General features: G+C 58.9%; 2 protein-coding genes across 2 annotated transcripts in view; both read right to left on the bottom strand.

Annotated features, from left to right (window-relative positions):
* Positions 1–509: 509 nt before the first annotated feature.
* NCLIV_037890 (conserved hypothetical protein) lies at positions 510–6,302 on the bottom strand (the record flags this gene model as incomplete). Its single annotated transcript, XM_003883989.1, has 3 exons — positions 510–892; positions 1,279–5,867; positions 6,241–6,302. The coding sequence occupies 3 exons, from the start codon at positions 6,300–6,302 to the stop codon at positions 510–512; spliced, it is 5,034 nt and encodes a 1,677-aa protein (XP_003884038.1).
* Positions 6,303–9,870: 3,568 nt separating this feature from the next.
* The window catches only part of NCLIV_037870 (conserved hypothetical protein), a gene marked incomplete at both ends in the record, with an annotated part of 14,261 nt that continues 9,885 nt past the window's right edge, over positions 9,871–14,246 (bottom strand). The window contains 4 exons of the mRNA XM_003883988.1: positions 9,871–10,731; positions 11,242–11,691; positions 11,934–12,414; positions 12,831–13,505. Of these exons, the coding sequence (XP_003884037.1) occupies positions 9,871–10,731; positions 11,242–11,691; positions 11,934–12,414; positions 12,831–13,505 (2,467 nt within the window). The remainder of the gene's footprint in view (positions 10,732–11,241; positions 11,692–11,933; positions 12,415–12,830; positions 13,506–14,246) is intronic.

The following is a 14,246-nucleotide window of genomic DNA, read 5'->3' as shown; positions in this document are numbered from 1 at the left end:
TTTCAACTCACGCGCTCGGTAACGTGAATTGTATCGTCGTTTCGTGAGGGATAGCACGACTTGCTGGTTACCGTCCTCGTTGTGCACTCAGCATCGCGATTGAATCCCACTCGCCCACTGACGTTTAAGCTTAAAAAGTATCGGCTAACTCCGTGCCAGCAGACCCTAGATAACGCGCTAAGTATCCCCCGCCTGAGCAGGACGCTCGCAAGTGATAGCCACCAGTCAAAATCAAGGACTGCGACGCTGCTGGCTGCAAGCTCGAGGCACGTCTCGTGGCCCAGCGCATGGAGGGCCATGAATAGGTGTCCATTAAAACCGAATGTCGTATTGCGTTTTTCAGCGCCGGGTATTGTCACCCGCCACAAAAAGGTGAAGATACGCGGCCATACTGTGGTCCCTGGCTCACTGTTTCCCTTGTCTTACCGCCACTTGTGCTCATCCTGTTTGATCAAAAATTGCCTTCCCCGTTCGTCACATCGACGGCTGAGCGCACCTCATGACAACTGTTAACGCATGCCTTCGTTGTTGACACCGCCGGCCCCTCGAGGGGCTCGGAGGGTCATAGTGAGAAGGCTGTGGAGCTTATCAATACGCCGGAGCCACAGTCCTTCGTCTTTATCCCGTTGCTTCCTTCTTTCAGCTAGCCAACCTTCCATTCTGCCTTGTGCCGGTTTCGGTCGCCGGCCTAGCTCGCGGAGGAGTTCAGGGTGAGGATCAAGAAGCACGCGTGCGCCAGACGCGGTTGGCAGAAGCGCCGCCGACAGAGGGCCTTTGCTGTCGCTGCGCCGGGGGCGAGGCGGCACGAGAAGGGCCAGAGGAGACACTGGCGGAGACACGAAGGAAAGCGACGGGCCTTTCAGATGTTGAATGCTGAGAAGACCTGCCTTTGCTGTACAATAAGAACATGCCCACGAGACAGAGATAGCCTGTGCACGCCAAACAGTTGCTCCTACGTCTAGACTTGGCTGCAACGGCAAACGACCCACGCACGTCACCACCACCCAGCGACTGCCAAGGCGGACACACAGACTTTCCGAGAAACGGAAAACGTACAAAGCGTTTTGCCGAACTTCCAAGAGGGCTCACCATCTGCAATCCCAAAACAAAGACAAGGGTTGCGCCTGTTGCCGTGCATGCCAACGCCACCACACAGTATCCCTGTCCGGCTGCAGACGCTAGGCGAACAGTAAACATCTGTATATATATATATATATACATACGTCTACGGGTGTATATTCGGTATATCTGACCGCCCTGCGTGCTTAGAGTTCTTACCTTCTTTGGATCGTTGTCTACTTTCGATGTCGAGCGCCGAGCTCCTGGGGATGACGGGGTGTCTTCCTAATCGCTGCAGAATAAGCCATTGCCAGCCGCGAGACAGGGAGCCGTACACAGCGCCGGTCGTGGCATGTAGGAGCATAGCGCGTGAGTGCACCTGGCCTCTTGCGTCCACTCCTTGCCCTTGCTGGAGTGTCTCGGGTGTTGTCTCGCCTGCGACCAAAGACAGCTCGTTTTGAACCAAACTGTGGAGTTCGCCTCGGCTGGCACTTGCCTCTTGAGCGAGGCTGTGCCTGCCCAGGCGCGGGCGAGGCGGCGCCTCGCCCACTGCAGAAGTCAAGCCCTGTACGACCGTCAAGAGGAGACTCTCCGCCTCCCTGCTGGCAACCACCTGTGGCAACAGATGCCCCGTTCGAACAGAGTGCTGTTCGAGAGCACTAGTCAGCTCTGAAGCGGCTCTCTGCAGCTTTCGAAGGAGAACAAGAACCTCCGAGACCAACCAGTGTGAGGTGTCTTTCCTGTCTCCGGCTCCCCAGTAGCGCCGCTCGACACTGTACACGGAGAGCGGAAAACGTCCACCTCGTGGGCGTGTGAACAGGGGCAAAATATCTGGAGGCTTCGCAGTTGGCCGCCGGGCACTGTGGAGCTCGTCCTCAGTCCCTCCGACAGCTGCCTGAGCACGGCCCTCGCGCCCCCAGACTCCTGGCAAGCGCCACTGGGCAGCGGCGTCCCCCGTTCCATTTCTCCCCGGTCCCTCAATCTTGCACAGGGCGTCGCCCCACATCCGGTCCTCGCTGCTGCCTCCACAATCACTCAGCCGAGTGTCCCCCACGGCGCCACACGGTGTACTGACACTGACCGCAGGAACGAACACAGGACCGCAGTCTTCCCAGGCCCTCAGCAAGCGAGCCAGCTGGCGAATCTGCGGCCAGATGAGCGACAGAGCGTCGCCCCGTACTTTCTGTCCCACGAGGGCGTCGGGAAGGCTTTCTGCGTTCTGGGCTCCAATCGCCGACAACAGCGCAGTTTGGAAGGACCTCGCAGACAGCTTTTTCCCCTGCGGAAAACAACAGGAGACCACAAGAGCTCCCAGAGCTTCCTTCGTTGCTTGCTCCAACTCGGCCAATCTGGCTGCACGGAACACGTCGACATTCGGTTGCTTCGCCGCGCTGTCCTTCCCTTCCTTCCGTACCCCATTCAGTTGCGCCCGCGAAAGGGGCTGCGAGGCCAGTTCGAGTCCTTCACCCAGCCGCGTCCTTCCGCGCTCGCCTCCTGCACTCTGGCCCTCGCCTGCCATGCGGTCTCCTGTGGAGCCTGCCGGCGACACGGCCGCGGCGCAGAGAGGAACAGGCTGAACATCTCCGCCCACAACCCACCATTCGTGGCTGTCCGCGCCTCCCAGCCACGGGCCGTCAGCCCCCGAAGACGGCTGGCTCGGCCCGGCCCTCCCCCCTGCCAGGCGTTGAGCCACGCGTTGCTGGTCCTTCTCCAGCTCGCGGTACCGCGCGCGTTTTCCCGCAAGGAACGCGAAGGGCGCCGTTGCCCAGACACTCCCCTCCGCCACGCTTCTTGGCGTTCCCTCGTCCGTCGCGCGGCAGCGACCGTCGAGAGGCTCGGAGTTTCGCGGCCATGCCAGACGCGCGTGAAACGGAAGCACCGTTTCGTGCGCGAACTGGTGTTGCTTTTCCCTCTCTTCCAGCGCCACAGCGGTGAACGACCCGAGTTCGTCCCCAACGTCACTCGACCGGGAGAGAAGGTGAGGAAACGCGTACGGATTCTGACGCTCGAGCATGTTGTGCAGAAGCAAGAACGGTTCCTCTTCTTCTTCTAGGTCCTCGAGATCAAGGGATGCGTCGCTGTTTCCGAGAGCGTCCGTGACCGCGTCCGGAGCCTCGACAGACTCGCGCGCCGGGCACGCGACTTGAGCAGCGGCCCAAGGGGTCTCCTTGTTTGACACAGTGTCTTTGGGCTCACAGAGTCGTTCTCGCCCCACGCTCAGTGTCTGCGGCGCCGCCGTCGGACTGTCGCCTGTCGCTGCCTCCACGCCTCTCGTCTGGTACCCGGGCGCAGCAGTCCGGCTCCGCCGCCGCCTTCTTCCCAGAGCCTCGACGCGGCTCTCCAGGGGGCAGGGATCCCTCGCGTCGCGTGCACGCGTCTCCACGGCGCCAGTGCCGACAGGCAACGCCTCGGGATCCGTCCGGGCCTCGTCCACGTCTCGGTTTGCACGAGCGGAACGCGGCCACTGCCGCTTTTCGCGGTCGTGCAGCTTGTCCATTTTGCAGTCAAGAAGCTCCGCGATCACGTGAAGGACGTCAGACGGGATGTCGGTGCCCAGTCCACGTCCAGCGCTCGCTTCCGCGGTCGCTGTCTCGAGACTCGACAGCCGCTCGAGACACCAGAGGAGTTTCTGGCAGTGAACGAAGCAAGCAGGTGCATCGTGCTTGCAGATGTCCAAGGCACTGCTTAAATTGTTCGTTGCGTCCTGGAGAGTGATGCACGCGAAACGCCTACGGCCTCGGGCCTTTCGAATGGAGAGAGGAACCGGCTCCTCTCTCCCGTTCTCCCCGTCGCATGCAGATCCAGAGGGCGCTCCCCCCTGCATCTCCGCTCGCCGCGTCTCCGCTCGCCGCGTCTGTGCTTCTTCCCCACACCGCGCCGCATGCTCCAGCAAGCGGTCCTTCGTCTGCGAGGCAGAACTGAAAGGCGCTGGCCAGCGTTGTGCAGCCCCAGTGCGGCCCGCAGCCGCTCCCTGCTCCTGCGACCCTTGGCCTGCATGCGCCTCCTCTCCAAGTCCGTTTGAATCCCATTCGCCCGTCGATAACTCTTCTCTCTGAAGACTCTCCCGGTGCGTTTCCAAAACCTCGCGAGAGGCCTGCCTCGACGTGGCGCTCCTCGCAGAGGTCGCCGTCGCCGACTCTTTTGCATGCGCGAGCCTCTGGGGCCTCTCGCCCTGGCGCCTGCCGTCGAGCAGCGCGAGGCAGGCGGCCGCCGGCGGCGAGGCGGGGGGTAGGCACCCGACGAGGGCGAGGCGCGCGATGCATGCAATGTGTCTCCGAAGAAGACGGATGAGGCGTGGGGCGCGGAAGAGCGCCGTGTGGCTCTCATCGACGCTCGACGGAAGCTGCGCCTCTTTCCGTCCCGTCGCTTGGGCCTCCAGGGCGCTTGCATCGTGCCGGGGGAGTGACCGGAGACACCGCACGAGGAAGGAGAGAAGCCGGACGACTTCCAGCGCCTCCACAGCCCGGTGTCCTGAAGTCTGCAGTCGCAGCTCCTCGGGAAGGCTGTCTGCGAACTGTCGCGTCGATCCAAAACAGTCGGGAGAAGGCGAGGTCGGCGTCATCAGCTGAGAGTCCAACACTTTCACGTCTGGGGATGCAAACTCGCGCTCGGTTCCGCCACTCTGTTCGGCGTTGAGGAAACGGAGGGTATCGCAGATTTGACGGAAGAGAGGATTCACGCGGCTCGCAAAGAGCGGCAGGTGCTCAGTGTACAGACAGTCGACTTCGCTCAAGAGTCGTGACAGCACCGCTCGCTTCTCTGCCACCAAATGTTCTCTCCTCAGGGCCTCCCGGAATAAGGAGGCGTCAGGAAAGAGAGGGGGAGAGACTGCAGCGTCGGCGTGTGGCGACGCCCGAGCATTTCGACTGCCTGAAACGCGCAGCGACGGAGACGAAACACGCGGAGACGCGTCGGCGCGCGAGGAGGAGACGCCGGAACTTTGGCCGCGATACAGACCCAACAAACGCCCAAGAACCGCCAAGCGGTAACAGACCTCCTCCCATATCCGGTCGACTTCAAGGTCCTGTTCGGCTTTGTCCTGCACATCCCACACAGTGGAGCTCGAATGCGGACTGCCGTTTTCGGGCCGCCATAGCTTGCGCGCGTTCTCCGTCTTTTCGTCCGGGCCAGATCTCCCGGGGCCGTGAGAGCCCGACGGTGTGTCCTCGCTTTCCCCCTGGCTATCGCGAGACCAGCGGCCTTTCCAAAGATGCGGTCTCTGAACCGTTTCTTCCTTCAGGGTTTGCGCGTCGATGGACGGGGGAGGACCAGGCTCACAGCGAAGGATCTGTCCGCGGCCTTGCGCAGCCGTGAAGAGAAGAATCCGCGAGAGAGACAGGATTCCGCCTGTCATATGGGCGACAAAGTGGATCCAGAAGAACGACTGCGAGTTTCGAAGCTGCGCCCTTCGTCCGTCGGGCCTCGCAGAGAGAACAGCCGCCACCGCCCAGCACGCCGCCTGGAATCGCCGGTGAGCGTCGACGGCATCCTGGCCGCAATGATTCAAAGACCCGGCGACGCTGTCAGTCTCTGGACACGCGGGAGAGAAAGGAAGCGAACTGGCCTTGAGAAACTGGTGCACTTCCTCGCTCATGAAAGCCTGGATGGCGTCCAGTGGAGACCGCAGAAGCCGCATCGCCAAGGCCCCCGCCAGCGTGCGGTCGCCGGCGCTCTCGAGAACGGCTAGGCGGTCGGAGACGTCCTTCTCTAGGGCGGCGTGTGAAGCTAAGGGAGTCTCAGAAGACGAGGAAGAAGACAGAGACAGGAAAGAGCGGGACGACGAAGCGAGAAAAAGGAAAGCGAAGGAACTGCGATGGAGACGCGAAGGAAAAGCAGCGAGTGGAACAACAGAGGCAGACACAGGAGGAAATGGGGACGAGGCAGAAGACGCGCAGGGAGACGAGACGAGATAAGGAGGAATCTTCGCCAGTGAGGAAGAATTCGACGGTGTAGAGCACGAGCGAAAGGGTGCATCCTGCGCCGTACTCGAGGCAGCAAGCAGCGACGGACAAGAGTGGAGGCCTGCGGCCGGGGAAGCGGCCGAGCAAGGCAACGATTCGGGAACAAGAGGGTGGAGACTTGCTGCTGACCAAGGCGCTCCGTGAAGATGCGAGGCGCATGCATGCGTAGATCCGTTTTCCCGAATTCTCTCAAACAGCCGACCTTTTCGCACGGCCTCACCAACTACCGTTTCTCCCGAGATGCAAGTTTCTCTCTGTTGTCCCGGAGTTCGCAGGCGCCATCGAGTTTGTGCGCAGGAAGGCGAAGAAGAGTGTGGTATTTCGCTGCAAAGCTCTTCGCCCTCCTCTCTACATCTACTTGAAGCGTGGTAGGTGGAAAAAGTCCTCGAACGAAAAAGAAAGGGAGTTCCTCGCCGATTGTGCATGCCTCCGGCAGCCAGAGAGCTGTACGTACACCGTGGAGAATCGCAGTTGAGCGCGGACGCCTGGAGCGCAGAAACGTGCCCTGTCTGCAGAGCGGCCTTTCCAGCATGTTGTGGAAGAGGAAGGAACCTCAAGGAACAAAGACTGTGCAGCGGGGAGGATCTCCCGGGGGGCCAGGTCAGTATACGCGCGAGGCGAATTCCAGCGCAGGACCGCGGGTGGAGTCTGCCTTTCCGGATTCGCTTACAAGGGAAAACTGGCACGAGGCATTGTCGATGCCTTAAACATGTGTCTGAAAGATGCACTGCAGGCCTGCATAATCCTGGCACGGTTGCATCGAAAGGGGTTCCGAGGGGGACAGCTGGAGTGTACATCCAGCTGTCCCCATCGCATTCGCGACGGGGACGGCGACGAAGAAAGGCCGAACGGCTTCTTCCCGGCGATCGCGCGCGCAAAGCCGAGCGTTTCGCCGGCCGGCTGCAGGGGCCCAGGACGAGTCGCGCGGACCGCCGCATGATGGCATGATAGCACCCAGAGCGGGGGGCGTCACTGTGGCTGCCCATGCCCATCGGGAGGTGGACAGGGGAAGACTCGACCTGTGCTTGCGTTTGCTGTTTCTTCAAAAAGAGAGGGAAAGACAGGATACCCTGTTCGAGGGGGTTTACGGGATAAGTACCCTCATCGCCGGGTCTTCGGAGAGTCGGTGTCGGTCCTTGCCGTTTCCCATCTTTCCCGCTTCCCTCCGCGCTTCAGCTGCATCTTCGTCCTTTCAGAGACGTTCTCACAAAACGCCATTTCTTCTCTGCCGTGGGAAAACCGTCAGACAACGCAGTGCCGCGCGGCAGCTACTACATGCGCGCCGGAAGGAGGTTCTCGCCGGCGCGATCTTCTGCGGTCACCTTGGAGATGTTTCCTCCCTTCAAGCCCCTAGACAGAACAACAGGAAAAGCGCCACGAAAGACCTGGAAAAGGTTGGAAGTGGACACATTTTGGAAGACTTCGGGACACAAATGCTGGCCAGTGGAAAGCTTGAAAACTTCCTCGCGCGAGTGCATGCAGGTACGAGACAAAACGACATCCGAGATCAGCGGGACGAAAAAGAGCGCACGAGGTTTGGAAAGACTTTTTCCCCTGATCGACTTCAGATGCTTTTGCTTTGCCGCTTTTGTCCACGTTTTGGTCGCCAGAAACCCAATTAACCATGCCGGGAGGACTCTCTTCTTTTCTCCGTTCTACTCCGTTGTCCAGGCACACGGCAGCAAGACCAGCGCAAGGCTACACCCGCTATCTTGCGCACGAACTGCCTCTCGCGCTCTTCTCTGGTTCTTCGTGTTCCAGGCTGCGGGCTTTCCCCCCACGCCTTTGTCTTTTCAGTCGACACAGATCGAAGCGAAGGCTCTGTCTGAGACAGACTCCGGTGTCTTGTTTAGTCGGGTAGCAGCTTCGGGTTCTCTCCGCCCGCCGTGCGACACACACGCCGCCCCTCTCATACCTTGCCATGTAAAGAGTATCACCATCGTTTCCTGAACACGTGGCTCTCAAGGGACTAGAGAAACCACTGCCTTCGAGTTTCGTGGAGACTCGTGCCCCCAGATTTCCGGTTTTTCAGACTGGCGTGAGCACAGGCAGATACGCGGATCTCGTTACGTCGAAACGCCCACTGGCTACTTGAGATCTGTGAACACGCAGGCGGCTGTCAGGTCTCATCGTTTCTCTGAGTCTCCTAGTAGCATGATCAGCTCTCTGACGGAACCAAAGATAGAAAACGCAGTTTTCTCGCGCAGAAACGAGCAATAGGGGACCCGTGGTTTTCGCCGTTATGCCGGTGGCGTCTTCTAGGCTGACGAAACACTTCCTGATGACTAAGCCCTCAAAGCAGTAGCGGTTTTGCGCTGTTTTGGCCAGGACTTGAAACTAAAATAGAGACGGCGTGACTCTTGCGCTAAAAGGATGTGCGTTCCCTTCTCCACTGACACTCTTTAGATCGAAGAAGTCTAGCATGTCCCAAAAAAGCATTTGGTTACATTCAGTACAGATGGCAGGGGTTTCTCCCCGTCTCTCTCGGAATCGTGGTAGAAACGGAAAATTGTCCCAGGTTTTTCGTCTGCGCTGTCGAATGCCAGGTTTGATTCTGATGGCTGTCTAGCACTTGAGAACTCAATGCCGCACCGGGCTGCCTTGCCCCGCTTCCCCCACACTTCAACTTGGATCCGGTAAAACCAAAGGCATTCAAAATCTGAACCAGGAGACCACAATCCCGGTCAACACTCCGCCATCGACGGAGAGGTTACACTGAGAAAAACTCGGCTGATCAGTGTACACAGTCTCATGGCCAATGTCGGCCTCACGCCGGTACCGATATACCCGCGTTTGTCGAATGAAACCTGGAGCTGTGCGTGCGAGATTCCTTACGGTCGTCTTCCGCTACGTAAGGTAGATACACTTCTTTTAATCCAGACGGTGGCGCTCGCATGGAACTGTGTTTGGATGTGTGCAGTTCTTCACGCTAGGGAAGAAACTTCGAATTAGGAGAACGGCTCCACAGCGCCTGTCTCCGCTTGCCTCTCGTCGCTCGACTTCGCTGGGATGTTTCCTCTTTTTCGAAAACTCCTTTTTGCATGCCTCGCCTCGACGTGTGGTAGCATGACTTCGTCGTAGGCCGTGCGGAGGGGATCCTCACGCAAAAAGCAGGCAGCGAAGAAACCGAAATTTCACTCATACATCTCACGTAGGTCACGTAGGGTACTGTGGGCGTTCGGCAGGATCTCCCAACGGCTAACAGCGCTCCTCCACAAACGGACCAGTAAAGGAACCTCGGGGCGGAAAACAAAAAACGAACCTAGCGAACACACATAACGGACGAACAGCAAAAGAGGATCTCTCCCTCTAGTGTCCCTCCAAACCTTTGTGACGTAAGCATATATATATATATATATATATATATATGTCTACAGCGTCACCTTGATCTTGTACAAGAGAGTAACACCTAAAGATGAACGCGAAGATGCCTGGTGTCTTCGTCAGTCAAAGAGGAAACGCAAAACGGTCGACATTCCGGTAACAGGAACTGTGGAGAGGGTCGTGGGACTTCGCAGAGGCTGAAGGTTCGTCGGATTCGCTCTCTGTTTCGATCTCCGTTCTCCCGGCCCTCAACAAAGTTCCGGTATTCAGCTTCACGAGGCGCTGATATTTTTCCGGTCGTGCGCTGCATGCGCGAGAAAGGCAAAGGCTCTCGAACCCTCTTGTCTCTCCACGGCTCTCGTGTTCTCTCTGCGCGGCCTGTGTGCGTTCTCTCGTCCTCAGCCCAAAAGGTCGTGTGTCTCGGTAAGCGCCGACTTCGCTCTCTTCGCCCTCCTGTCCTTTCCGCGGCCTCTCGCTCCCCACCACCTGTCTCCCGCCTGGCTCCGGGCCCAAGCAGGCAGCGCCGTCACGCGATGAGTCTGAGCGGCTGGTAGTGCCACCAAATCACGTTGTCCGGTTTGACCAGGACGGCGACTGCAACGTTGAACAATCCAGGGACGCACGCCATGAGCGTCACGCGATGTGCGAGAACTGCGCCGCGTCTCTCCAGTCTGTGGAGACCTTCGAGGGCAAAGAAGTCTTCAGGAACGTCGCTCTCCTCAGTGCCTTCCTGGTGCACGGAGAGATCCCCCGTGCACCGTGCCGGCGCTCCGCCCCCCCCTCTCGCATCGCCCGCGCCTCCAGTGTCTCCACCTGCCTCTTGCCTCTCTTCTGTGTCTGCCTGTCCGTCTCCCTTCTGCGTCTCGGCCCTCCCGGCAGACTTCTTCGACTCCGGCTCTCCTCTTGCTTCCTCGTCTGTTGAAAAACCTCGCCCTAACGCGCCGTCGGAGCCCACAGCAGCTTCCCCCCCCGCACCTGTCGCCTTCTCGGCCGTTTCGCCGGAGCCGTCGCGCCTGTCCCTTTTTTCCTCGCCAGGCGTTTCTCGCGTTCCCGAGTCTACGTCTGGGCGTCTCGCGGAGTTGAACTCAGACGACGCGCTGCCTCGTCTCGCCGCCGGAACGCCCGATGCCGCGCTCCAAGGCTTTCTGCTCGCCTCCCACTGCTCTTTCTGAGCAAGAAACAGGCGACGGAGATGCAAACGCTGAGCGCGCGCTGTCGGCAGCGGCTCCAGCACCTCCCGGCTGAGACAGCCCGACCACAGCAACCCGTCGGGGATGCGCCTGCTGCCTTGCACGAAGGGGATGACCAAAACCACGCAGTTGGACAGTGCCCTCGCGTGTCTGTTCTCCACGAACACTTGCAGTGTCACCGGCTCATGGAGGGGAATCTGCTCGGGAAACAACCAGACGAAGCGACAGGAGACGCACGGAGGCGGGTGACAGCCGCGAGAAAGCGCAAGCAGAGGGCCCGCCACCCTGAAACCACGCAGTCTCCTCGGGCTCTTCTGGCCCTCAAAACGACAGTCACAGGAGAAAGACACTGCGCAGTCGATGCGATATTTGCACGAGACACTTCTCACGCAATCCACACGGTAACACAGAAAAGCTAAACGAAAAAACACACAGGCACATACATACATGCAGATATATATATATATATATATGTATATATATATATATATATATAGATATAGATATAGATATATGGATGCGCACACATTATGTGTGGTCTGTACCACTATAGATACCTGGGAACATGCCTACACGTGAAGCCTGTGGGGTGCTGCTGAGGCGTTGAGGCAAGAGTCCTCGCGGTTCGTGCCCACTTCTCGGAACCAATACGAATTCTGCTCTTTTCTCTTTCCGTGGTTTCTCCTGTTCTCTTTCATGTCGCGTACTTTATAGCAGTCGGGGCCCAGGCGAATTGGTCGGGGCGCGGAAGGCCGGAGGAGAGTGCACATCCGCCCTTCCGCAGGGTACGGGCCTGCGGCTCCGCTTTCTCTCTCCCTCTCGACTCGCTCGTCCGCCTGGAGGCCTTCGCCTTCCCAGCGCCCCTCTTGCGCGTCGGGCCCGCTTCCGACCGCGGTCGCGGACGGGGCCTGGAGCCCAAACAGCGGGCCCTCATTGACGGGCTGACACAGGAAGCTGGCCTGTAGAGAGGAGAAGGCTTCGTCGACGCTCGTGCGGCCTGAGGAGGCGCTTCCGGAGTCGACGCTCGTGCGTGCGCGTTGCCCGGGGGCGGCTGGCCCCTGAGCCTGCGCAGCCCTCGGGGGGCGGCGCCCCACAGAGAACGTCCGCTGAGGCGCGGAGGCTTCAGAACAGCCGACAATCCGCGGCCGAATGAGGAGCTGCAGAGACACGAGGGCGGAGTGAATCACGACCGACGTCCAAACGTCTCAATCTCCACACAACAGGTGAAAACGAAGCTCGCACCAAAGAGACGGAGAAGCCCAGAATGGCAGAGAGGGAGAAGGGAGGACCCGGCGGGAAGAGCAGAGGAGAAACCAGAGGTAAGGAAACGGAACGGAGTGACGGAGAACAAAGAGGAGAGCGGCCACACAATGGCCGTTTCTCGCATTCGCAGCCTTACCTCCGGGGCGTTGAAGTGGGGCAGTTGCACAGGGCGTACAAGTTGGCCATCGTCTTCTTTTCCCTCTCCATCCTGTCCGTCTTCGTCCGGACTGCGTCTTCCTCGTCCGTCTCTGTCGCGACCGCTCAACGCCCCGCCATCGGCAGCGTCTTTGCCCGAACTGCCGCCGAGCTCCCGCCCGCCTCTTCCCTCTCGGCCCTTCTTCTCAGTTGACTCGGCCCGCCCAGGGAAAGAAGACTGTCTCTTCGTCGGCGACAGAGGGGCCAAAGCTCCGCCGGAAGGCCTGTCGGGAGAGACGCTCGTGCGGCTGCCGGGTATCGCCGCCGCGCGTCGCAGGAGGGGCAACAGCTGCAGTGTCCCCTCCTGCGAGGGGAAGCATCGCCAGTGGATGTTTAGCTCTTTGTCGAGTTCCTCAAGCACCTTCGCGGCCTCCTGAACCGTCGCCTGCGTCAAACGCGGCCGCCGCACCCACAGTGCCCATCTACGCATCGGAAAAAGGAAAGACAAACACACACAAACACATGCACAACTGGATGTGCATAAACACTCACGCACATGGATATCTCCATCTAGATATAGGTATGCCTGTGTGTCTGCACGACAACGGAGGGATTCGCAGTCAAAACGAGAAGCAAACGTGGCACTTTCCCCAACACAATGAGGATGTTCCAGGCGAGGGTCTATTGTCGCCCGGACCGCCCGCAGCGCCTCTGACAGGGCCTTGCCCCCCTTCGCCTCTCAGGTGGTCCTTCCTCTGGAGGCGGCGATAGGAAGCGACACCAAAAACCGTTCGCTATCGATATGTGACGGCACAAAACCGCCTTGAGGCTGGAAAACGCCCATCTCTCCGTGCGGCGGGTTGTGTCATCTTCCCGTCTTCGAGAGTCGCGTTCCTACCGGCACTGCGACTCGTTCGGCGAGACGCAACAGACAGAGACGTCCCTCCGCTGCACGCCCAATGGGCGACTCTGCGGGTCGGTGAAACACTCAAAGGCCACGTTTGCGAAGTTCTGTAGGTCGAGGCACACCAAGCAGCTTTTGTGGTCAAAGCGGTGGGTGAGGGGCCGATCTGAAGCGGCGTCAAAAGCGAAAGGCGACAAGGGCGCTCCCAGACCCGGGGAGGGGCGCCGCCGTCGCAGCCCGATCTCGGGCAGCGCAGGCGCGGAAACGCCCCATTGCACCGTGTCAGCTGTCTCGAGGCTGCCTTTATCGCCCTGGCCAAGGTGCGCTCCCCAAGGGCGCGGAGACGCGGGCGCGCAGTGCAGAGGGGTCGGCTGCGAGGGGTCCGGGAGCCCGCAGGGCGGTCCGGAGACAAAGGGCGAGGCGCGAGGACTGTGGGGAGGAAAGTGGGGTGAGGGCGAGAGAAGAAGAGGGAAGAAGCACGCGCCGTCGGGCGCGAAGAGGGCGGGAAAGGCCGCGTAGGTCTTCAGGACGGACAAGTGAGAGAAGAACACCAGAGGGAAAATATTCACGCCGTTTGGACGAAGCTGCAGACCGTTCTGCACGCGAAGCGAGAGGGGCTGGAGGACTTGCCGATGATACCGGCTTCCCGATCGGCATGAGTACACAATCCTGCGAGGCAGGCAACGGGAAAAACGAGGAAAGAGATGCATGCAAAACGCGAGACGCAAGACGGCGCGGCAAAAAGAACGAGGAAGGGCGTGCGGCTGCGACACAGGGACAGCGAAGGTCCAGGCCCCATGCCTTGAGGCGGAAGAGGGAGCAGACAACAAGAATTGCGAAGAGAAAAGGAACAGGCGACACGGAGAAGGCAGCCTGTCAGGCGTATGTGGAGACAGGGATCCAGCATCCGGCCACCGATCGAGCACCAAAAAGCGGACGCAGCAGAACAAAATGCGCAAGGAAACGGGATGGACAGCGCACCACAGAGCGGAAGGAAGAACAGACAAGGAACGCGCGAAAGACACTAGACAGCGTAGAACCCCGTGGCAGAAAAAACCCGCAACACGATTTGATATATCTACATACTGATGGGTGCAGAGAGACATCTGCCTCTTTCAGTATCTATCTATCTATCTATCTATCTATCTATCTATCTATCTATCTATCTATCTATCTATCTATCTATCTATCTATAGCATCTATCTATCTATCTATCTATCTATCTATCTATCTATCTATCTATCTATCTATCTATCTATAGCTATCTATCTATCTATCTATCTATCTATCTATCTATCTATCTATAGCTATCTATCTATCTATCTATATCTATCTATCTATCTATCTATATCTATCTATCTTCCTAAATGTCTATCTATCTATCTATCTATCTATCTATCTATCTATCTA

Source organism: Neospora caninum, chromosome VIII, assembly GCF_000208865.1.
Source record: "Neospora caninum Liverpool complete genome, chromosome VIII".
NCBI lineage: Eukaryota > Apicomplexa > Conoidasida > Eucoccidiorida > Sarcocystidae > Neospora > Neospora caninum.
This window is presented reverse-complemented; position numbering and strand designations above follow the sequence as displayed.